The sequence below is a fragment of the Clavelina lepadiformis genome, chromosome 6 (genome assembly GCF_947623445.1).
Source record: "Clavelina lepadiformis chromosome 6, kaClaLepa1.1, whole genome shotgun sequence".
NCBI lineage: Eukaryota > Metazoa > Chordata > Ascidiacea > Aplousobranchia > Clavelinidae > Clavelina > Clavelina lepadiformis.
The window spans coordinates 3,492,293-3,517,431 of record NC_135245.1 but is presented as its reverse complement, the minus strand read 5'-3'; the positions used below and the strand labels follow the sequence as shown (position 1 = coordinate 3,517,431).

Below are 25,139 nucleotides of genomic sequence, written 5' to 3'. Positions count from 1 at the left end.
AACTCATAATCATTAGGCTACAAGCTGCAAAAGTATTTTTTGTTGCAATAGCCTATGCTCATACAAACGGAAAAAGCATCGTTTATGACGTAACAAAGATAAACGCGAAATAAAGTCCATACCAAAAGTTACCGCTAAAGTTCACAAAATCATCATTGTAAAACCTTGTTTTTGCTTAGATTTAGTCTTGTTTAGTTCCAACGTTAAAGCTTTCTGGGTTTGGTTTCCGAGATGACCTTCCAACGAAAGCACTATGACAAATTTTAAGTTCGTTACTGTATTACTTGTGTGAAGTACTACACAACAAACATATTCGCCATAATTACCACGTACACTGGCGGCTATTGTTACAATATGAGCAAGGACGATTGATGGTTGATAACTTGCTTTACTTCTGCTTCGATGATATGAGTTCTCATTAGTTGCTTAAATTCTGTCTATGCATATTACTTAATGATAAAGTTCTCATTTTATTTATTATCAGACACAAAGGCTTTCACCTTCGGGCAAAGCTTACTGAATGTTACATTGCGCAGTAATAACCGAAGGCATTGCATTTGAAACTGCAAGTTGTCAATCTTAATATGCAGAAACGAAAAAAAGTCAACACTAGAAAAGCGTTTTGTCAATTTTAATTGCAGCTTTAGATTAGAAAGTTGCTGTAGACAGTGTAGAGACTATCAGTATAGCGTTTTTCAAAATAAGGTCAAAATTTAAACTTTTTAGGTCATAAAACTGGTTGCCCTAGAAATTACAAAGTAGCATCACCATGCGAACAAATATGTCACTTATTTACCCTTTACAGCAAAATTGATAAAACAAAACGCAGATTTAGGGGCAATAAGTAAGCTACCAGTATCGCTGTACAGTACTAGTCGAAACAAATTCAAACACAATTGGATATTCCTTGGTAACTTTATTGTGACATTTGAAAACAACACAACGAAATTTTTCCAAACACACAAATACTACTCTAGTACCATTTACTTTCCGCATTGCCCATTCAAGCGGCTATGCTTAACACAAAAATAGGAAAAGGAATCTATTATAATGTATCCGACAGCGAAACAAATCCCACTAGCCTACAGATCAATACTGCACAACAGTACCATTTTACAGTAGAACTACAACATTGCATAACAGAATTAGACATTTTATTTCGAACAGTAAAAACAAAGTCACAACAAAAATGAACAAAATGCAAAATGTGTATAATGAAGAATTTAAGGTTAACAAGATACAAAAACCTTCAAAGACATCCTTCTGTTGTTAGCTGGTATGTAAATCACTTAAAACTTCAAACCAAACTATTGCTCAATCACAAGTTATACATTTCTTTCCACAACCTCTAACAGAAAGATAAAAAACAGCGAAAACTCAAGAAAGAAGAATGTATTTAATGAACTGATTAATTCCATACAATGGTCTACCATTACATGAGCACCTTATTAATAATGTTCAATATTAAGGGCTACAGCTGAATGTTTGGTGTGTTTGTTTGGACCTTGAAATCAGTTTCTACTCCATCTCCACACTTGACCTGTTTCTTTCTGCAAAACACAGATCATCTCTATATTTGTCCACTCAACTGTAATCGTTTTTAAATTACAAAATAAATCATAACTTCTATAATAACATTCTCAACATTGCCGAATTTAACGTATGTTAAAAGTTGCAATACGCAAAAACGATTCGTTATAAACAGACACAAAGCAAATGGTTCCAGATCGATTCAATCCAGGATGATTAAACGTAGAACACTAACTCAAGGACAACCCAACCGATGACTGTGGGTTGAATAATTATTAAGTTGAAAAGTCTCGGGTTTAATCGATTGAAACGTCCAGTTGTCAAAGGAAATTTGTTACGGTATCACCTGGAAAATATACTAAAACATGCCAGTATAGGAAAAGCATTATAGAGATAAATTGTAATGACAAGATAATGTAATTACCCCAAAGTTTGTACAATAAACTCCTCCTCAGCCCTTCTCTCTTCAGCTCTAATTTCTTCCTCCTCTTTTTCCTCTTCCTGCATCCTGTCCAGTTCAGTGAGGGCGTACTGAAACTTTGGAGATGTGATGCCAAAGAAATAAGCCAGTTTTTCGCCAAGATAGTCGCATACTGCACACAAAAAGTAACGTTTTCTTGCATCAACTTGATGGATGTGACTTCAAATGGCAGTATAGTTACCAGTACCTGCTAGACCACTAAACGCTGCTTGCACAGTGTGATACCATAAATATGGCCCCCAAGTCAGCTTACTCTGAAACATAAAAAAGTTGAAATATCTTCTCTTTAGACTTTAGAGTGTTGTGTAATAAACATCAGCATTGCTATTAAAATGATTTACTGGTATCATATTAAGAAAAATAGGAAACCTATCTACAATAAGAGATCTACAGGAAAATGTCCAAATACTTGATAAAGTTGATATCCATAAAAGTAATTCAAATCTACGTACAGTGTCTACAGGAGGAAGAGGAGGTTCTTCTTCTTCCTCTTCATCAGTGCTGTACTCCTCTAATATTCCGTCGCTACAATGAATCAATCTTCTCGGGTACTACGAAGTATATTACTGTGACACGTAAGGATACAATTGCCTTCTAAGGCTTCACAAGTAAATTTTGCAACAAATTTTACCTTTACTTTTCCATGTTTGTCAATTTTAAACCTCTGATCTGGGCACAGTACAGCAGTATCTTTACTTTCCTCCAAGGATACAGGATCCAAAGTAGTATTATCCATGTAAATTTACTCAACACATAACTTTAATGTACTAACCTTCAATCGAATATAACACATATACCTGGAAAAGGCAGAAGTGTTATAAATGCCGGCAAAAACAAAACCTTAACAAAACTGTTCAGCGAGAACAGATTTCAATAAGACCACATCTAAATATCACATTGCTTGCTGCACTTTATCACAAAACCTGGTAGAAAAGATTTTATATGGTGATAGAACGTTATGAAATCAGAATTTTTTGATGTAGCTATTAACGTAACACCAAGAGTATTTTCATCAACTAATTCTAATCGCAGTGTAAACGCAAACACAGCAGTAGTATCAGCACTACCAATTGATGAAACGGTTGTGTTCATAAGATCTTCAGAAAAACTATGGTTGATTGACTCTCTTGTGACTGAAGTATCCATACTTTTGTCTGATAGAAGCATCTTTGACACCTCAATTTCAAGCTGTAAAAGATCAGATTTGCCTGATTTAACCAAGTTTCTTCTTGCTTTCCGTCTACCCTCCCATAAACGTTGAGTAGCGGTACATTCGGCTGTGTAAGGCAATGAGATTGTCAAAATGTTTGAGGACGATATGTCAGCTGATGAAGGAGAAGATAGCAACATCTTGGCACGTTTGCAAAAGCCGCAGTCAGTGGGACTGGCAGGTCTCTTTCGAGACTCACTTGCTCCTGCTCGATCAAAATCTTTGTTACACGGAGATGAACAATTTTGTAATTCTTCTCCACAATCTTCCCGAGAGTAAGTCACAGCAGATGGTTGCAACTGTTCAGCAGTATCTTCCATGTCAACACTGTTAATGGACATGGCAAAAATGTCTCGGAATACAACCACTACTACGCCAGCAGCAAGGTCACACCAATTTCCAGCATTCGCTGTGTTTGTTGGCTTTTTAATGTTAAACCTTTGTTCAATTGAGTTAGCATCACTTTCAGAAGCATCTGTATGCTTGTTGTGGTGGTTAACAAATAAATTCAGCAATCCCCAAGCTGCCTCACTTGACTGTGGTTTGGTTCTGTACAATTTCATTTTACTTGCGAGGGCAGCATTGCGAATGCACTTGGTGAACAATTTCATTTGCTTTTCATTAACATTTGCCGCAACATTGTGTGTCAATTCAAAAGGATCCCTGACATTAAGGGAGCCTATTTTAAAAGTTTGAGCCTTGCTTTCAGATGAAGGTCCACCATTCACAGAGGCTTGAGTATTACTATTGGAAGGGTGATTGCATTTTACAACAACGAAGCTTTTTTCTGTTAAAAACTCTGAAACTTGTACAATGCCGGCACTTCTCAGGTCCAACACTACATTAGAAAACTCAACTTCCGCGTAAAATGTAAAGAAATTAGCCAGTAGCTCAACAATGGGTGAAGAGGAATGCAACCCTCTTCTGAAATTAGAGACAGACGTTGGAAATGTACAGTCCCATCCATTTATCAGCACTTTCTGGCCTTGATGTTTCTTTACCATGTTCGCTAAGGATGGCATTTGTTGAGTGTTTTGCAAATAAAACAGAACCAAAAGTGTCACAGCATAATTGTTCAACCTTGGTCCATTGGTATGAACTCCACCTTAAAAGAAATAATTGAATGTTATGTAATAAACACATTTAATCTTTATAGTTCAAATTAAATGAATCTTACTACATAAAAGCATCTGAATTGTTTTTTTTTAATATATGTAGAAAGTATACAAACACACAACAGCTAATTAAATATAAAAATGTTATAATTTAGATGTATCATGCATTTGTTACTATGCTGTGCGTGTAAGACAACCAATACTTGTATGATTAAGATATTTAACACATCCAAAGTACAAGTGGATAAAATGTTTTGAACATGCCAGGATACAACGGATATGATATGTTATTTGACTCAGAATTATTTGTAAAATGCATTTCATATCACACTCAACCATCTAGAAATCAATTACGATCTAACGTGCTCTAATATCAAGATTGTTGGTTGTAGTTCTATGGTAGGCTAAGCATTACATGCTGTTTTTAAGTAACGTTGTACTGTTGTAGTTGTTGCTGTTGTCTCACCTGCTAATTCCCAGTGTTTCATCCATGCACGCACGACAAAGACAAGAGGTCTGAAATTTGGATACAGCTGCCAGCAAAATCGCAGGTATTTTGTGTTATGCACTGCTAGATGGTTCGATAATGATATGTCACATCTCATGTCCGATGACTTGTGGTAAAATCGAACCACTGGGAGGCGAGCCGACAAAACTGCTTTTATCTTGTGACAGTCCGGAATGCACTGTTTAATTATCTCTGCGACAGCGAGCAAAACATCAGATGCTGAAATGGCAGAAGTTGTGTCATTTGAATAAGTGCCGGACTTCATCTCTTCTTTGTCACGTGGTGACAACTCTTGTAAGATGTCAGGATGAACTTCTTCATACTCAAAATGTAAATCCAAGTCACAAGCGTGGACACCAAACCCATTGATCTAGAATGCGTTAAAGTAAAAGTTACATAATATTAGAAATTATAAGTATATATTCAGTCAGATATAAATGGATGAAATAAAATCATGATATTTCGTGAAAACATTCTAAATCCGTGAGATGCCAAATATGTGCACTAAAAAGAATCGTTTCAATTCCAAAGCAACTCTGTATGAAATATCATGCCCAAATGACAAGTGTCAGTGAAAAGCTAAAGTTCGCCATTTTTGTTAATTTGATTGATAGCATGTGAGCAATTAAGCATAGATAATTTCAGTAAATTACACACTTATGTTCATTCCATGATCGATTCCACATTAAGGGTAAATGTTATTACACTGAGAGCCCAATCAATCTGATTTCCGAGAGTTGACTTCAACACCTCAAGTTAAATACGCTACTAATAGTGACCGATAAAGGTGATAGTAATAATGAATTTTTCAGAAAAGCTTTGTGGTATGTTACTGATAATGATAAGACATGGATATATATGTGTAATTCAGCACTGTTGCAAGTTACTTAAAGCGCTATTTTAACAGCTAAGATAAAATGTTAACCCAAATGTGATTGCTTGCTAACATACAGAAGATCCGAACTGCTTAATCAAGCATCCAGGAAAAGCTTCTTGTAAAGCAGACTGCACAAGCTCACACAGCAGATTACGTAAATGCAGATCATTGGGGCTTAGCTGACTTTTTTCTTGTAGCAACAGAATTTGACTGTTCACCTACATTTCAAGTGGAAAAAAATTAGTAAATAGAAATAGAGGAGCATAATAGCACACAAAATACCGCTTACATCTTTAGTATCTTGTATTTCCTTCCATAATGTTTCACTCAAAACAGGTTCTTTGATTGATGCCTCGAGTTGTTTAGGCTGGGGTTTAACATATGCTTTTACTTCCCTAAAAAATTAGTAAAATATGCCAATTAACATAAAATACTTGTAATACATTAAAGAGTAATGCACCTAATAAATTGCTTTAAATAAGCCGAAGTTTGAATTAATTGAAGGAACTTGGAAAACTGACAATAAACATCCATGAAAGGATACTAGACAATGTTATCACTATTGCACGAATTCAGGGGTCCCACTACTTTAAATTGTGAACCATGAAACCAAAATGGAAACAAAGTGCATTCACAAAAGAGACTTCCATAGTAACAATTACCAAAATAACGACTAATAATCTTAAAAATAATGTTCTAAATCAGGGGTGGGCAAACTGCGGCTCTCCGGCATGTTTTTTGTGGCTCTTCTAGTCGAATCGTAAAATTTCAAAAAAATTGCAAAGACTACCAAGAGTACTGTTTATGAACGTTTCTCTCTTTTTCTTTTCCTTATTTAGACCAGCAGTGATGACAAGTTGTTAATTATCCAAATTTAATGATATTTTTCGATTGAGGAATGCAGATATGGAACAATTAAACGACATAAACTATTTATGACGTCATAAGTTCTTATGACTTGGCTCGTCAGTAAAAATTTAACAACCAAAGCGGCTCTCGGGTTCAAAAAGGTTGCCCACCCCTGTTCTAAACTGTCACTTAGTAGACAACACTTTAGGTTTTAAAAACCAAGCGAGTTTAATCCCATTTTCAACATTTGTCAAAGTTAGAATTACAACGAAAAAACAATATATTTGCAATTAAAACGAGTACTAAAACAAGCCTAATTGTGATGCCCCACAAATAATAATAAGTAAGTTCATACAAATTTGCGACACTGATAAAAATCAAAATCATTATAAAAATTAGCGAACACAAATTAACAATTATTGAACCTGATAGAAATAGTTGCATTGTGATATAAAAAAAAATTTTGCAAATCAAAAATTCACGAACAATGCCTGTTATGACGTCATAACTGATCATTTCAAACATAATAAGGCGAACAATGCAAGCATGTTCCAGGCTTATATGACCAATTGAACACAGTTTAGACCTAAGTCAACTTGTTATGCTTAATTTAAGAGGGTGCTGTAGTGTGCAAATTGACAGTTTAAAGTCTTGGAATTCTTATTATTCACTTACATTTATAAAAGAATTTACTTTAAACCTAGTCACTAACTTGATATTACTAACGTTTTGTCCCCCCAGATATTTTCAAAAGTAGGCGTCTACGAATATGATTTTATAAAATTTACACTTTTGTCAAAGCTGAATGAGTTTTGCAAAGTGACGTAACAAATTCACCTTGGTTTGACCTTCACACAAACTCCATCAATTTTGTGCTGTTTTTCTGTCAGGATTTTGTTCACTACTTCCTCGTCTTCAAGCTCAACAATGGCATAACACTTCTAAAAAACACAAATATTTGTACCGGTAATCCTGAAATAATCTCCCATAGTAGTGTATTAACAAAATTAAAATTCTTTAACCTCAGACATCCTTTGATATCATGTGCCAATGAGCTCATCATGCAAAACCGCACATTTTCTCGTAAAAACGAACAACTACGGTATCACAACTGTCACAATATACATCGATGATCGTTAACCTTCTTCTATAACGATCTTCAGGTAGACTACTACGTTGTGCAGTGTCCAAACCCGAGTGTACAATTGTTTATGAAATGTCAGCCAAAGGGATAACACTAATATTTACTTTGATATAAGTGCTTATGCAATGGTTGGAGAAAATAATGCTTTTTGCAAGTGAAAATCAAGGGCTCAGACCTTTTACTAGTCATCACAGGTCAAAATTCAGAATGGTATGTACACACAGATCATAAATACCATTGTTTTATCAATAGTAATTTTCTTCACATTGCCAAATTTTCCAAAGTAATCAGCTAAAGACAGTTCAGCTGCCGGTAATTTTTTTATTCCTCCAACATATACTGAAGATCTTGCCTTCTTGTTCCAGTCATTTTGCTTTTCAACATTTCTCACATGTTTTTGTCCACGTAAGTGGGCTTGGAATGATGCTTCTATAATAAATATGACAAAAACAACATTTTCACAATATGAAACGAAATAAACAAGGATATAATACCATTCCATGGTGGGGTTAGCAAGTTTGTAGTTAAAGAGCAATACAAACAGATAACAATGTAATAGACACTGTGAAATACGAGAATTGAGATCATACAATTACACCACTAACGATGTCCACTTTAATCGTTTTAATGCAGGAAATGCAAGTTTTAAAAACTTTTCCGCACGCTTTATTCAATCAGGAAACTGTGCAGCTTATACATAGGCCAGTGTTACAAAAACCCTGCATTGTAGTTTCAATACCTACATTAATACTTGTATCTCCGACCAGAAAGTATGCCAGTTTTCAACAAGAAATTATGCCTGCACGCAAATTTTGGTGTGCAGTGAAGTCTCGGATCTTTTCTTTATATTACAAATTGGTTTTCAAACAACCACATTTTTTTGTTTATTTGTTATATATAAATCGGCATGACAAGTAAAATATTCGGCATGCAAGCCATGCATGTTGATCAATCTTGTTCGTGCAGGTGCCACACTTTCTACTAAGGGTTGTATCTTGTCATAATAAAAAAAGATTTCACTTAAGCAGAGTTTGCTGCTTCAATAGTGGATTGTGTGGCAACTGCACGCACGAGGTTAATGCTTGACAAACTTTTTCACCTTCACGCCGATTTATAATAAAAAAACAAAGAACAGCTGGTTGTTTGCCAATTTTTAATAAATAAATTAATAATCGAGGCTTCACTACACGCCATCATACCAAAACTAGCATCTATGCACACACGATTTCTTGTCAAAAACTGCAGTTTTTACCAGTCGGGTGCTGCTTATGCACTGCCTGTATGGAAATTTTGTATAATACACCAGAGATGTAGAGTGTGGTCAAGGAACAAATATCGTTACGTCACTGGTATAAATAGCCAGTGGCTTCAGCCTTTCTTGCGTAACGTCACAAATTCATGTCACGAGAAACAAGTATACAGCAAGAGTAAGTCAACAGTTTTCCCATCGGCTCCATTCATTAAAGTAAGACTAAGGCTAGGCTAGGCTTAGTTGCAGCGGAAAATAATTACAGTTTCAATATTGGCGAAGCGTAAAACATTGATCATAGAATTTTTTCAAAGTGACTATTTAACTGGTGTCCATTTACCGAAGTTAATGAATCATAATACGCTGATGGGTTTACCGCTCTAACTTTGGACGAGGGGAAGAAAGCTGGTTGACGATGGGGTACAAAAGCTGGAGGTCTCTGGTTCGAATCTTGATATCGTCAGACTTCTTTTCTGTCCAAATTTATTTTTGATGTAATTTAGTCATGAGAGTTTGAGATGGAGGGGATTAGTTATAATTTAATATAGACTTTGAAAAAAAATTGTCATTTTTAGTTGAAAGATAGCATTTGTTTTAATTTGCAGTCTATAGTTTAGTAATTATATTATGAGAAGTGAGAGTTTGGGTGAGAGGGGATTAGTTTTAGGTTAATTTGCACTTTTGAAAAATTACACTTAGCTTTTGTGGTACGTATCATAAAGGTAATGATTTAATTACAACAAGTTCGTTAACTTGAAGTCTTTGGTTGGTTACATTCAATTATGTTTATAAGTGAGGTTTACTTTAACTGTTGCCAAAATACTGTTAAAAACCAAAGTGGGGAAATTTAGGTTTGGTAGTTGATGAAATTGGGAAAACAGATGAAAAAGGTTAATAACCGCTGGCCTATACGATACGAATACACAGTAGTCTAGGCTACTCTATAAAGCTATTAAGCAGCTACAACAGCTTTTTGTACATACCATTTGGAACACTGACAGCACACAATTCACAAAACATCCCTGTTTGGCTGGATTTCGGGGAAAAGCGGGTAAAAGTTATTTCAGCACCATTCTTCTCCATTTTAATGTTAAACCGTCAGCCCAAAGATTAAACTGAATCATTCAGCCTGTGCAAGACTCATTGGCATTGCTGTGTTGTAAAAACAGAACAGTACAGGTGCGGCCAGAGCCACCTTAGTCAACCTAGCAAACACATTTTGGCAGCCAAATTTTTAAAAATGCAAGTCATAGATATAGCATTAACATGTTCAAACGTGTTTATATTATATCTTTGGTTAAAATACAAATAACTTAATAATGGTAATGCTTCAAAACGTTTTGTAAACGAATTATTGAACAAAATCAACAATTGAAAAAATTTGTGGCGTAATTAAGATATAGAGTTTGCGCTAACAAACAAACGAACGTAAACTCGTGGCGGCGGGAAGGATATTCAAAAACGACAAAAGACATTAGAAAAAGATCCATAACCGAATATAAACTTAATCTTTACTATTTGCAAGCATTTTTGCAGGCATTTACCAATTACTTTAACAGTCAAGTCTAGTTTAAGCATATGCGAGCAATGCGACTGCATTGGCCCCGCGCTTTTGAAGGGGCCGCGTTGCTTTGCACAAAAACAAAAATAACGTGACAGCTTTGCTTTTATTTTGCGCAAATCACAGTGTTATTTGTCAATTTTTTCTCAAAAAGAATGTTTTGGTGAAATTATTTCACAAACAAAGCTTTGATGGGAGCTGGTTTATATATACAAATAAATAAAATGTGTATAATATAATACAAGTATATCCTATTGTGGCGACCGTGATAACATATTATAACAATTAGATAAATTGGCACTTTAAAAGCGGTTTGTGTGTGTTTCTCCAGCTGGGATGCAATTGAATGTTTAAACAGATGTATTGCGTGGTTAAGCAGTTATTCAAACAAAGGAATTTAAAATGTTTCAAGTAGCATTGTATTTTACCGTGTAACGTTCGATGGTACTTTGGTCAAGGTTTCGGTATAATAGAAGATGTAACATGGCTTGTACGTAGCAATGTATTGTTCCTAGTAATCTTTATTCAATCGTAGTTCCAAATCGACATGTGACGTAGTTAAGTGTGTCAAGTGGTTTTCTGTACCCGATGTAAATCGATTTGAATTCTTTGTGAAAAAGCTTAGAATGTAACATTGACAAGTAGATACGTTTCATTGTATGGCTAATTTGGCATTCGCTCATTGGTCAATACTGGAGTATAAAAGCAAATGTTTCGTTTTAAATCGCTCTCTTGGAAATTCTCTTCTCTCTGAGTTATTTCCTTTGTTCTGCTGAATTGAAGTTATTACTGAATTATTTGGAATTGGAATCATGGTGTAAATATTTCTAATTCGATACAACTTATTCGGACAATATAACAATTAGACTTTATGAAGTTGGTGTTGATTTGAAGAAACATTATAGAGACAGTAAACGCAACGGAGTCAAAAACAATTATCTCGGAGTCAAACAGAAAGACTATTAGTCTTGGCTGTAGGCCAACTAAAGCAACACTACATCATCATCCCCATACTATACTCCTATAGCCTATCAGATATCGGAAACCTTTTTGACTAAGAGAGCCATGAAAGCTACATATTTTTAATTGTATTTCCGTGAAAGCTATATAATATTTTTCAACACTTAATGCAACTAACGTGTGCATTTTTAAGCAAAACCAACAATTTTAGACAACGGTAAATGTCTGAATTTACTCTTTAATAACATGCATTTTACTGTTAATGCGTTATGGAAAATTACAGAAAAAGTTGTAACGGAAAATGGGTATATGGCACCTGTACTTGAGAGGTTGACCCACTCCACTACAATAAGCACTTGTTGAAATGTTTATTGTGTGCGATAATATATGAGTCTCATGAGGTCGTTGTCTGCTTTTCTCACCCACAGATCTAATTGTTCACATTTACGGTTTATTGTCTGATGATAGGGTTTAATTAGTACTTAGCAGTGATCAATATTATAATGACTTGTCTTGTAGTGCTATAATATGTGATCAAAGTCCTTGTTACCTTGTAAAGATGACAATAAAGTTGTCTATCCTAACACTGAACTTCTTCAAAATGAATTCAACAATGATTACACAGGAATGACAACTGTATATACTGATTATATTGAAGCTTCTTTCAACGATTTGATTTAGACAAAACATTGGCACAGCTACAGCATAAAAACCTCCATCTTGCAGCGATGATTTTTAGTAAACTGAATGTATTGAACAACTGTGAATAATAGACACAGGATAGGCAGGCACGATATTTATGTTATGACTTAAAACGGAAAACAGGAAGTCATCTGCACGCAATGCAATGCTTAGCAAAGCAGATGTTCGAAAACGAGAATTCTACACTGTAAGTACTTATTCGATCTGTACACTATAATATCCCCTTATTATCTACCCCATTCGTCTGCTTTCCGCCCATTAAAATGGGCCAGATTGCGGTAATATTTTCCCATTCGAATGGTAGGAAGTATGCCTTTCTTACTCTAGACCAGCGGTTCCCAAACTGGGGTCCGTAAAGCAGTTTCAGAGGGTTCGCAATGAGAATTAGTCTTTAAAGCTTTAAAGCAGTTTCAGAGGGTCCGCAATGTACAGCAATGATTGTGATTCGATAATAAAGCTTTCTCGGGTGTAATGCTTGCTTTATATCAGTCACCCATCCCATTAAACGCTTACCGTATTTGATAGTTTTTGCTTTTTCTTTCATTGGTATGGTTTTTGCATTTTTTCTACAGCATTCTTTGATTTTTATAGGGCCGCGAAATATCAAAATAATTGCAAAAGGTCCGCCAGGCAAAATATTTAGAAAAGTTTCTAGTCCACGTTTGTGCATAAGCGTTTTTGTTCACTTTGAAGCACGGACTTGATTTTGCGACGCTTTAAGGAGCAGTGGTAAAACTAAAATCTCTGATTTTGTTGGACGTCTTACGTAGGGCTTTAGAAAACCTGTTTAGACTAATCAGAAGGCAGCATGGTTGGTGTTGTTTTTTTCAGAGATTTCACTGAATTTTTGAAAACACGATCACTTGCTTTATCTTTCTTTTAACTTCAAAATAGTTAAAGCTTTCCTCAACCACATGCCCCAAATTTGTTGTTGCCAAACTCTAGACATAGGCAGTAAGCACCCAGCATGCGCACGACAAGTACCTTTTGATAAAGCACTTTGATAAGACGATGGTATTGGAAATTTCGAATCGGATTAAGAAAATTATACGTCAGTCTGTTTATTCATTAACTTGTAAATTTTCAACACTCATTACACAACTAGGCTACTTCGGATATTTACTGCAGATCGTTTTTTACATATTTTCAAGATGGACTGGAGACTGGAACAAGACTGGAACCAGTTACTGGATTGAAACGTCACCACAGCAGTATTGTCATCACATCTTTCAAAGATTATCATTGGTGTGCATTCTTGCTGTACAAACTCGGGCTAATCAACAACGCCCTTCCTTAGTGCTATGGCCACCAGAAACCGGGCTCTTGCCCAGGATGGGGTTTCTTTTAAGGTGGCTTTCTTTTCCCATCCACTGATGTACAGCACTGAAGCAATTTTCATTCATCAGTTGCTTGAACACACCACCTGCCCGTCTGCTTAATTCTCGCTTTTTTAACTTATGTTTTATGGATTTAACTAATTATAGGTTTAGTGGCCGTGCTAGTTGTTACCAGAAAATATTTCTCTTGAGCACGTTTTAAGCCTTTTCGGCTTTGTCACTTTTTCCTGTTCATTGGCGCGTGTTAGTAACAACTGGCTTGATTTTTCGTCCCCACCACGCTTTTGGCGAAAAATAAAATGATTGATTGATTGATTGATAGCCTGGGAATTACCCTAGCAGTTGGCGTGTTTGAATTTCCTAGGTCGCTTGCATAATTAGGCTAAAAATTGCGATCAAAATCGGAGTTTTTAGCCCAAAAATTGTAGTGTAAATTTTAAGCTTATGTCAAAAAAGTTTGAATCATAGTTTTTTGATGGCATTCTCTGGAATGATTGTCCAAAGCATAGCAAAGTGTCATGCAAAATTTCAGAGAGCCCCGTGGAGGACTTTTCGAGTAATCAGTTTTTTAGTAAATGCGCTGTATAACAAAACAAACATGAATTTTATGGCATTTTTTATGTTAGACAGCTCCTTAACCTACTCTCGCATAAGATTTGCCTTGATGGGTACCACATACTGAAGGGAATCCATATTGGAAGAAATTTCATCACAGTATTTATTTATTTAGTATCATCACGGTATAGTAAGTATTGCTTACGGTGTGCATGAATAACATCTGCATAGTGCGTAAATTTTGCAATTGGCTTCTTTTGAATCAATAATTGGTAGGGATGGGCCAACACGAACCCAAACCCGCCATAGATTCGCCGAATATCTCCTGTGTAGGAGATTCGGGCGAACACGAATCCTAATAATGGCTAACCCAAACACTATACTACTTACAAATTTATCGACTTGCAATGGTCTATTTTCCTGGCTCAACTAGAGTCAACATTTCTTACCGAAAATCATTTTCTTAAGAAATTTGCTTTTCAAATCGCCATTTAATCATTAATTTTTAGTAATTACGTCACGTTACAAGCAAGATTTGGCAACTTTTTGATGGAATTTTATCATTTGGTGCTGATAGGAACAGATTCGGGATTCGAATGACAATGACAATGACGTACTAATGACAAGGTCCTGTGGGATGGTGAGGTGGAGATGTTTTAAGGTTGGCCTAAAGCCAAGACTATTAGTCTTACTGCTAGACTCCTATAGACAATTGTCTTTGACTCCGTTGCGTTTGCTGTCTCTATAATGTTTCTTCAAATGAACACCAACTTCATAAAGTCTAATTGTTATATTGTCCGAATAGGTTGTATCAAATTAGAAACATTTACACCATCTTTCCACATTTAAACCAAGCTATAACTCAAATTCAGTAATGATTCCAATTCCGAATAATTCAGCAATAACTTCAATTCAGCAGAACAGAAGAAATAGCTAAGAGCGACAAAAGAGAAGAGAGAGATTTAGATCAAACATTAGGTTTTATACTCCCATATTTTGACCAATGGGCGAGTGCCAAACTAGCCATACAATGACACGTATCTACGTGTCCATGTTACATTCTAAGCTTTTATCACAAAGAATTAAAATCGATTTTGCACCGGGTACAGAAAACCACTTGACACACTTAACTACGTCACATGTCGATTTGGAACTACGATTGAATACGGATTACTAGGAACAATACATTCAAATTTGTATAGAATTTAACCGGAGACTCAAAAATTGCTTAACAAATGCCAATTATAGAACTAGTTTAATTTGCTTATATCCAAACGCCACAGTCCCCTCGAATAGGTGACGGTACGTTTTTGAGCATATACTGCGTAGTGAAATAAATTTTCAACACAACCATACACAACTGCTATTTCGTGTAGTCCCACCTGTCACGAGACCATGAACAGTTAGCTGTTATGTGTTGCACCAATATTGCACATTTGCCATAATATTGGCCCATATACAGTGTATGTCATGATAAATAGTGCAGATACAATATATGATTTCGTAAACAATATTAGTAGCAGTAAACATGAGAAATCATAGCGTTTTGTCTTAACCACAATATTCAGTTTGTTTGTGGTTCATACCAAACTACTGTGGATGTATTATAAGCGTGCATCGGAGAGTACTAAAGTCCCGAGGCGCATGTAGTTAATAATAAAGCAAAGTACGTCTTTGTAGATTATATTCAAATATCAAGGGAATAGTTTTTCTTTTATCAGAGTTAAGGCAATAAAGTTGGCTTGCTATAGTTAAATATTTTATATTCTTCTTTAAAACGATCATAGAGTTTAAAAAGTTTTTCCTTGGGTTCGACGCTGTTATAGTAACTTAAGACCATATTTGGAGTCCCTCTGGTGTTATATCCTGTTCGGAGTTTGGCATCTTTCGGAGCTCCGATCAACTTCAGAAGGTATCTGTGTAAAATCATAAAGTTTATCATCGCCCATTTTTTGCGCCTGCCCGCTCCTAAAGAGAAAACAACAAGTAAGAAAGGAATTGGTAAATGTCTGCTGCCATGAGGTTACCTTGAATCTTCATCAATTGTTTCCTGTTTGCCTATGACGTCATAATCCACAGCGCAAGGTCGGCAAAGTAGTCGGTATCGCTGCCAATGCTCATCGTACCGGTCAGGAGGGGTGTCGATCAAATACGAAACGAATTCGTCAAAATTTGCAAATCCATTTGTATCTGTAAATGCCACCAATAGTTATCTGAATGAGAGCATTTTCGAACATCACAATAGACGAAATTATTTCTAGAGAAATACCTGTGGTTGAGTTTGTTTTGTACCGGTGATGAATCTTCCTCGATAAATCTCTAAACAACCCATCGAAGGGGACTTTTCCCAAACGGTTTCTGAAAGCTGATAGGGTTCTTTCAAATGGTTCTCTGACAACAGTCATCTTTGTTATACTTTTGTTGTTGAGTAAACTGATCCTTCGTGCATTAGAATGCACTTCCCATTTGTTAACGAATTCCATCGTATGGAATTGGTGCTGCAATGGAAACAATCAATGCAGCGTCTGTCAAGTCTCGTTAGTTAATGAAATATTGTTTGCTGAAGCTGCAATAAATTTCAGTATTTGCCCATTTTTTTGTAAAAAAAATTGTCTTTGCTACAACTCTGTTTTATTGCTTGGCGCAACCCAGTCAAGATTGTTTTTGCTTTAAAGATGTCAGGCAGCCCTTTGATTTCAGAATTACAGTGATTTAGAAACCTAACTTATAAAAATCTACAACTAGTCTATGTTGTATGGTTTATACCCGAAAGATTTGCATATGACTAAATATGGAAATATGAGTGTGTCTATATATGTGGACTTACAGGTTCTTCAACTGTGTCTGTTATGGAATGTAACAGCTTTCGCCAGTTAGTGATTCCAGTTTTCGGTACTAAGCAGAAAAGCAAGTTATATTGCTCAAAATACACTACCCGACTCCAGACATCTTTGACTGCGTCATGAATACCTGGTTGTAAATAAGAAGAGAATTGTAATAAAATTTATGAGTCAAATGACCGCATTTAATTTGAACGATTGCAGTGTTCAGCGAATCGAGCTATAGGTATATAGTTGGATAAAAATATGCAATTAAATATATTATATTTAGCAATAAGCTTATAGGTTATAGGCCTAGTAGGCTATGTGGCAACTTTGAAGATAAAATGTTACCGAAAGAAGTGCTATGAATTTAAGTCTTTATCGGTCAAGTAAACGCTGCTCTTTGTCAAATTGTCCTAAACTTTTATCATTTCAATAGTTTGCGTTGCATCACCTAATTCATCGCAAACTTGTCTCACGTGCTCCCGTCTGTTCGCCATCCTCGCTTTCATTTTATCCATAAATTGTTCATCTTTGTCGAGATGGTCATCACGTTCGTCGAGCTTTTTTATCTTCACAACACCGCCGTCGCGATACAGATTAAAACCACTTTCCTCACGTACTGCGGAGGATTCGTGATAAAGCCTACTTTCAACAGTTGGAGTGGAATTTCCGAGTGAGGAAAGTTCGTCTGTCTTTTCAACTGCATTGCTATGTAATTCTTTTACTTTGTCAAAATGATATTTTTTTCTGAATTCAGCTTGCCATGCTTTTGTAAGTTCACTTTTGCTTATTTTATTTTCAACGTTGTTCAAGTCGCGAAAAAGAGCGAAGTTGACCGGGTTCAAATCAAATGACTCGGATTGATAGGTTAGCTTTAAGGTGATATAAAAACATAACAATCCAAATAATAATGATAATTTCCAGTGCACTGTCATTATTTTTAGCATTTCTTTACGCTGCAAACGTCTAAGATGCATTTGTAGAATATATACCGTAGCTAAAACCGATGAAAGTTGGTCTAATTGTACTGAAACAATCAAAAAAAAATCTTTCGATTAGCCCTTTTCTCTACATTGACTATATATAAGAAAGAAATCCTGTTTGTTAGTTTGCTTTTGGGTCACAGAACTATCTATCCGCTTACCTATCTATTATCTTTTTTATCCTGACATATACTTACCATAACATAAAAGCAGGTAAAACTGTGTTACGCTGACCAGCAGATTAATAATAATGAGCATAATCTGGTAAATAATTATCTGTCAAGAAAATAATTCGCCTCAAGCTATCAAGACAACCCGACAACCCTACAACCCGACAACCCGATCTGTTTGTGTCGATTTGCAAATTGCGCAATAATTATAATATTTTCATTGAATCTTTTTTAAAGTCAGCTACAATACTCAGTTCGAATAATATGTCATGCTATATCATGGCCTAGACTACTTTATTTATATGTCTGTCAGTTTATTATAGGCCAGAGTTCGGGAACCTATGGCTCGCGAGCCAGTTATAGCTCTTTTGACGATTTTGATTTTTTGATGCATCTGGCTCGCAGATAAATCTAAGCTGGCCTTTCTTGGCACGATTGTTGCGAATAAAACTTAATGATGGAATTCTAGAACGAGCTCACCGGACATTGAAGACGGCCTTAAAAGCATACTCATGTAACCAAGATTGGTATTTTCATCTAGGTTGGGTTATGCTAGGCATTCGTGCCTCTATAATAGAGGACATTGACTGTGCCCCTTCCCAATTAGTTTTTGGCACTTCTATAAGGCTGCCCGGTGAATTATTTGAAGCCCCAAGCCCTGATATTATCCCACAGTCAAAATATGTGGAACAGCTAACTCAGTTTATGGCCACTTTACGATATGTACCCCCGCATGAACCTTATCCAATAAAACTTATGTTGATGAGGAACTGAAAACTTGCTCATATGTGTTCATAACATATGATGGCGTACGCACATGGACGTCTTGATAATGTTAGTATAAATCGTTTGAAAGCTGCTCACATTCCTGTGCAAACGTCAGCTGAAAGCTTTTTGACAAACATACACAGCACAAACAGCACGATTCGTTCAGCTAGCAATAGGCCAGAATTCAATTACCTGTCTCATCTACCATTTTCTATTGCAGAAGAGGAAATAGGCTCACGTCCTGTGTCACAAAGCATAATAACAGACAAAGAAGAACCTGCTTCTAGATATATAACAAGAACCGGACTTGAGATCACATAGCCTGCACGTTATCGATAGAATGACTTCTATATATCCCTTTGTGTATTGTTAGTATTGCTATTTTTTCCTGTACAGCTGCAGCACGGCTAAAATTAAGACTGTGTCATGACAACATTCATACTGGAGAATATCTGATTCCAAAACCTCACAAATGTGTTTGACAGAATGCAACAATAATTCAACGATGTGGAGTGTCGATTTATAACCCTGTTCCCAAGAGGAAAAAGATACCCATATATAAATGTTCAGTTATATCTACAACTCTTAAGACTACTTATTTCTTTTTTGGGGCCAAGACCTGTGACGAAAAATCACTAATTAATCCTGCACCAAGCGTAGAAGCTTGTGCAGATTGGGTCAGAACCAAACACGCTTCTGGCTATGGTCCTTTACTAAGCTCTAATGATATGACGTGGAGTACTCATAATTCCAATGAGCGAAAATATGTATGTGTAACCGGCAAATTTATAAATGCTGTTCACCTAAGGGGTGTCCTTCGGGCCAGCAAGGCCTGAATTCCACCCTACCCTGGATATTAGAAATGCACACGGATTTCTTGAAAGTCTTATATTGAACGGCTAGAAAGAAATGATCACTCGAACAGAACAGCTACAAATCTGTGGGCGTGTATGGGTGTAGGGCAGGGGTTCCCAACCTTTTTATGTTCTCGTACCACTTAGCCACCACGGATTGTCAACACGTACCACTATTTTCAAAACAACTAATTTGATTCAATATTCGCACAGCAGCATTGTATTAATAACAATGACAGCAGGGAGCAAGATCGACAAAAGTAGCTTACTGAGTGCAGAGAATTTAGTACGGAAAGAAATAAAAGTGTTGTTCGCATATTTTAGCAACTCAAAATTAAATTGTTATACTACTATACTGTATATCGCATGCAACGGAGAGCTGCTCGCGTAACACCTGAAAAGCTCCCGCGTACCAACGGTTGGGAACCCCTGGTGTAGGGTGTGTGTGTGTGATTTCTATAAGTACAGAACCCAGGGTAATATTACTTATCATCTGAATGTACAAACAAGGCCAAAGTAAGGAAATGATCACTACACTGTGAGTCTGCACACAATAGCAATAATCGGCAATACTAGTAAATTATATCTCAATCACGTGGCTAACAAATATAGGTATTACAACAGGTTTACTGGCAACTAACTTATCATACTGCATGCAAACAATCACTTAAAGAAGTCAGGCTAACAACTACAATACACGTACTAAATTGGCTGGGATTAAAGCTGATGCACGACTGGATATAACACAAAGAAACTGGGCGTTAACATGCACATGGTAGCAAAGCAGGTCACGGCTCATCAGATCTAAAGAAAGGAATTCAACACACGGAAAGGGAATTATCACGAGTCTAGACATGCATTGGCAAAGCTATTTCGAGTTTTGGGCGACACAAAATCATATGTTTCGTTATCACTTAAATCATATAATTTGAATAAACAACAATGCTAATTTGGACGTTACATACCGGCCCCAGAATAACGCAGTGGAATGAAGTTATTCTCAAACAAAAATCGAACAAATTCAACGGCAGCAAGCAAGACATAACTGGTACACAGAAAGAGGTAACTGACATGAACACCAAGTCTTCACAACACTTATTAAGAAAGATCAGAACACAACCACACTACAATGGTTAATAAGCTACATATAATGATGGCAAATGAAGAAGGAACATCTTACAAATGATCACAGGCGTTGACAAGTTCGGGTACATTCAAAAACAAAGTCTAAGAGGTAATTAAGTGGGTAAGGCTTAAATGCTGAAGAACCTGGCAATGAGGCACAGTATTAACATTGGCAGTCAGTGAGTAAATCTTTGGCAAGCAATATAAATCAATAGTACCAAACTAGAAAGATAATACTAAGCATGCAAGCAACAGTGAGAATGATATAAAACTGCTACAAATGGTTACAGTAAGGCAACTACCACAGTTAAGATGTGTATGTACAAATGGAAAGGTGTTTGGCCCTGTGAATGGCTAAAGTATGTTTCGCATTGTAATCGCGTATGTTCACAAATGCGCTGCTGACCACCTTAGGCTCAGCTCTATGTCATGCTGCCTCCAACAGGCAGAGCTTGCGTATGTCACGCATGAATCTATTGTCTGCAGTTTTCACTTGGACTCTCCTCACAATCCCATCCTTGTCTGGAAACGTCTCCTCTACGCGTGCTTTTGGCCAATGTCCACGTTTGTTGTTTAATTATTTATAGTAAACCGACATTTCTTCCTTTAAGGTGACAGACAAGGATTTATAATATGATGCAGATTGTCACACAAAAAATGAGGCATGGTAAACCATGTTGAAATTTTCAAAATTTACCTAAACTTAACATGACTAGCAAAAATGTAGCTGTTAAAAGTTTATCAATTGTCATGATCTGTTTTGGGCGTTAGCTATTGACCATTGAATCCGGGTCCAGACTGTTGTTCATCATTTACGCTAAATAGGGCGTAAATGATGGGATAACACTAATATTTACTTTGATATAAGTGCTTATGCAATGGTTGGAGAAAATAATGCTTTTTGCAAGTGAAAATCAAGGGCTCAGACCTTTTACTAGTCATCACAGGTCAAAATTCAGAATGGTATGTACACACAGATCATAAATACCATTGTTTTATCAATAGTAATTTTCTTCACATTGCCAAATTTTCCAAAGTAATCAGCTAAAGACAGTTCAGCTGCCGGTAATTTTTTTATTCCTCCAACATATACTGAAGATCTTGCCTTCTTGTTCCAGTCATTTTGGTTTTCAACATTTCTCACATGTTTTTGTCCACGTAAGTGGGCTTGGAATGATGCTTCTATAATAAATATGACAAAAACGACATTTTCACAATATGAAACAAAATAAACAAGGATATAATACCATTCCATGGTGGGGTTAGCAAGTTTGTAGTTAAAGAGCAATACAAACAGATAACAATGTAATAGGTGAAATACGAGAATTGAGATCATACAATTACACCACTAACGATGTCCACTTTCATCTTTTTAATGCAAGAAATACAAGTTTTAAAAACTTTTCCGCACGCTTTATTCAATCAGGAAACTGTGCAGCTTATACATAGGCCAGTGTTACAAAAACCCTGCATTGTAGTTTCAATACCTACATTAATACTTGTATCTCCGACCGGAAAGTATGCAAGTTTTCAACAAAAAATTATGTGTGCTCGCAAATTTTGGTGTGCACTGAAGTCTCGGCTCATTTTTTATATTACAAATTGGTTTTCAAACAACCAGACCTTTTTGTTTATTTGTTATATATAAATCAGCATGATAAGTAAAATATTCGGCATGCAAGCCATGCATGTTGATTATTCTTGTTCGTGCAGGTGCCACACTTTCCACTACGGCTTGTATCTTGTCATAATAAAAAAAAGATTTCACTTAAGCAGAGTTTGCTGCTTCAATAGTGGAAAGTGTGGCAACTGCACGCACGAGGTTAATCAACGTGCTTGACAAACTTTTTCACCTTAAAGCCGATTTATAATAAAAAAACAAAGAAAAGCTGGTTGTTTGAATGCCAATTTTTAATAAATAAATTAAGAATCGAGGCTTCACTACACGCCATCATACCAAAACTAGCATCTTCACACACACGATTTCTTGTCAAAAACTGCAGTTTTTACCAGTCGGGTGCTGCTTATGCACTGCCTGTATGGAAAGTTTTTATAATACTCCAGAGATGTAGAGTGTGGTCAAGGAACAAATATCGTTATGTCACTGGCGTAAATAGCCAGCGGCTTCAGCCTTTCTTGCGTAACGTCACAAATTCATGTCCAGAGAAGCAAGTACACAGCAAGAGTAAGTCATCAGCTTTCCAATCAGCTCCATTCATTAAACTAAGAATAAGGCTAGGTTTAGTTGAGGTGGAAAATAATTACAGTTTTAATATTGGCGAAGCGTAAAACATAAATCATAGAATTTTTTCAAAGTGACTATTTAACTGGTGACCATTTACCGAAGTTACTGAATCATAATACGCTGATGGGTTTACCGCTCTACTTTTGGACGAGGACAAGAAAGCAATGCGGCAGTGTAGTGGTTGACGATACGGTTCAAAAGCTGGAGGTCTCTGGTTCCATTCTTGTTATCGTCTGACTTTTTTTTGTCCAAATTTATTTTTGATGTAATTTAGTCATGAGAGTTTGAGGTGGAGGGGATTACTTATAATTTAATATAGACTTTGAAAGAAAATTGTCATTTTTAGTTGAAAGATAGCATTTGTTTTAATTTGCAGCCTACAGTTTAGTAATTATATTATGAGAAGTGAGAGTTTGGGTCAGAGGGTATTAGTTTTAGGTTAATTTGCACTTTTGAAAAATTAGACTTAGCATTTGTAATGATTTGATTACAACAAGTTCCTTAACTCAAAGTGTTTGGTTGGTCACATTCAATTATGTTTATAAGTGAGGTTTACTTTAGCTCTTGCCAAAATAATGTTAAAAACCAAAGGGGGGAAATTTAGGTTTGGTAGTTGGCGTAAAGGGGAAAAAAGATGAAAAAGGTTAAGAACCGCTGGCCTATACGATACGAATACACAGTAGTCTAGGCTACTTTATAAAGCTATTAAGCAGTTACTACAGCTTTTTGTACATACCATTTGGAACACTCACAGCACACAATTCACAAAACATCCCTGTTGGGCTGCATTTCGGGGGAAAACGGGTAAAAGTTATTTCAGCATCATTCTTCTCCATGTTAATGTTAAACTGTCAGCCCAAAGATTAAATTGAATCAATCAGCCTGTGCAATGCTCATTGGCATTGCTATGTTGTAAAAACAGAACAGTACACGTGCAGCCAGAGCCACCTGAATCAAAATCAACCTAACAAACACAATTTGGCAGCCAAATGTTTAAAAATGCAAGTCATAGATATAGCATAAACATGTTCAAACCATAGATATGGTTCAAACGTGTTTATATTATAGGCCTATCTTTGGTTGAAATACAAATGACTTAATCATAGTAATGCTACAAAACGTTTTGTAAACAAGTTATTGAACAAAATCAACAATTGAAAAAAATTGTGACGTGATTAAGATATAGAGTTTGCGCTAACAAACAAACGAACATAAATTCGTGGCGGCGGGAAGGATATTCAAAAACGACAAAAGACATTAGAAAAAGATCCATAACCGAATATTAACTTAATCTTAACTATTTGCAAGCATTTTTGCAGGCATTTACCAATTACTTTAACAGTCAAGTCTATTTTAAGCATATGCGAGCGATGCGACTGCTTTCACCCCGCGATTTTGAAGGGGCCGCGTTGCTTTCACAAAAACAAAAAATACCTTAACAACTTTATTTTATTTTATCAAATCACAGTGTTATTTGTCAATTTTTTCTCAAAAAGAATCTTTTGGTGAAATTAGGTATTTCACAAACAAAGCTTTGATGGGAGCTGGTTTATATAAACAAATAAATAAAATGCATATAATATAATACAAGTATAGGCCTATAGCGGCTATCAGGGGTCGGAAACCTTTTTGACTAAGGGAGCCATGAAAGCTACATATTTTTAATTGTATTTCCGTGAGAGCTGTATAATATTTTTCAACACTTAATGCAACTAACGAGTGTATTTTTAAGCAAAACCAACACTTTTAACCAATGGTAAATGTCTGAATTTACTCTTTAATAACATATAAGTATAACTTATTTTACTGTTAATGCGTTATGGAAAATTACAGAAAAAGTTTTATTCGCAACAATCGTGCCAAGAAAGGCCGGCTTATATTTAGCCTATCTGCGAGCAAGATGCATCAAAAAATCAAAATCGTCAAAAGAGCTATAGGCTAACTGGCTCGCGAGTGATAGGTTCCCGAACTCTGGCCTATAATAATATAGGCCTACTGATAGCCTATAAGCCTACATACAAATAAAGTAGTCGAGGCCATGATATAGCGTGAGATATTATTCGAACTGAGTATTGTAGCTGACTTTAAAAA

General features: G+C 36.0%; 3 protein-coding genes across 5 annotated transcripts; all 3 read right to left on the bottom strand.

The window, feature by feature from the left end:
* Positions 1-901: 901 nt before the first annotated feature.
* Positions 902-2,869, bottom strand: LOC143462218 (protein FAM177A1-like). Of its 2 annotated transcripts, none has more exons than XM_076960286.1 (5): positions 2,643-2,869; positions 2,464-2,562; positions 2,199-2,265; positions 1,955-2,123; positions 902-1,876 (listed from the first exon to the last, which is right to left on the bottom strand). In XM_076960286.1, exons 1-5 carry the CDS (start codon positions 2,745-2,747, stop codon positions 1,873-1,875), a joined length of 444 nt encoding a protein of 147 aa, XP_076816401.1. In that variant the 5' UTR covers positions 2,748-2,869; the 3' UTR covers positions 902-1,872. The 2 variants fall into 2 exon arrangements, with proteins under 2 accessions (XP_076816401.1, XP_076816400.1); XM_076960285.1 differs by having other exon boundaries at positions 902-1,550; positions 2,643-2,863.
* On the bottom strand, positions 2,809-24,029 carry LOC143462217 (speckle targeted PIP5K1A-regulated poly(A) polymerase-like). 2 transcript variants are annotated; one of them, XM_076960284.1, is made up of 7 exons: positions 23,785-24,029; positions 7,950-8,143; positions 7,408-7,511; positions 6,011-6,116; positions 5,796-5,939; positions 4,803-5,214; positions 2,809-4,326 (listed from the first exon to the last, which is right to left on the bottom strand). In XM_076960284.1, the coding sequence occupies exons 1-7, from the start codon at positions 23,882-23,884 to the stop codon at positions 2,897-2,899; spliced, it is 2,490 nt and encodes an 829-aa protein (XP_076816399.1). In that variant the 5' UTR covers positions 23,885-24,029; the 3' UTR covers positions 2,809-2,896. The 2 variants fall into 2 exon arrangements, with proteins under 2 accessions (XP_076816399.1, XP_076816398.1); XM_076960283.1 differs by lacking the exon at positions 23,785-24,029 and adding an exon at positions 9,947-10,125.
* Positions 14,854-17,930, bottom strand: LOC143463329 (carbohydrate sulfotransferase 11-like). The gene is made up of 5 exons (XM_076961793.1): positions 17,355-17,930; positions 16,906-17,048; positions 16,348-16,576; positions 16,106-16,268; positions 14,854-15,994 (listed from the first exon to the last, which is right to left on the bottom strand). Exons 1-5 carry the CDS (start codon positions 17,878-17,880, stop codon positions 15,802-15,804), a joined length of 1,254 nt encoding a protein of 417 aa, XP_076817908.1. The 5' UTR covers positions 17,881-17,930; the 3' UTR covers positions 14,854-15,801.
* Positions 24,030-25,139: the final 1,110 nt, after the last annotated feature.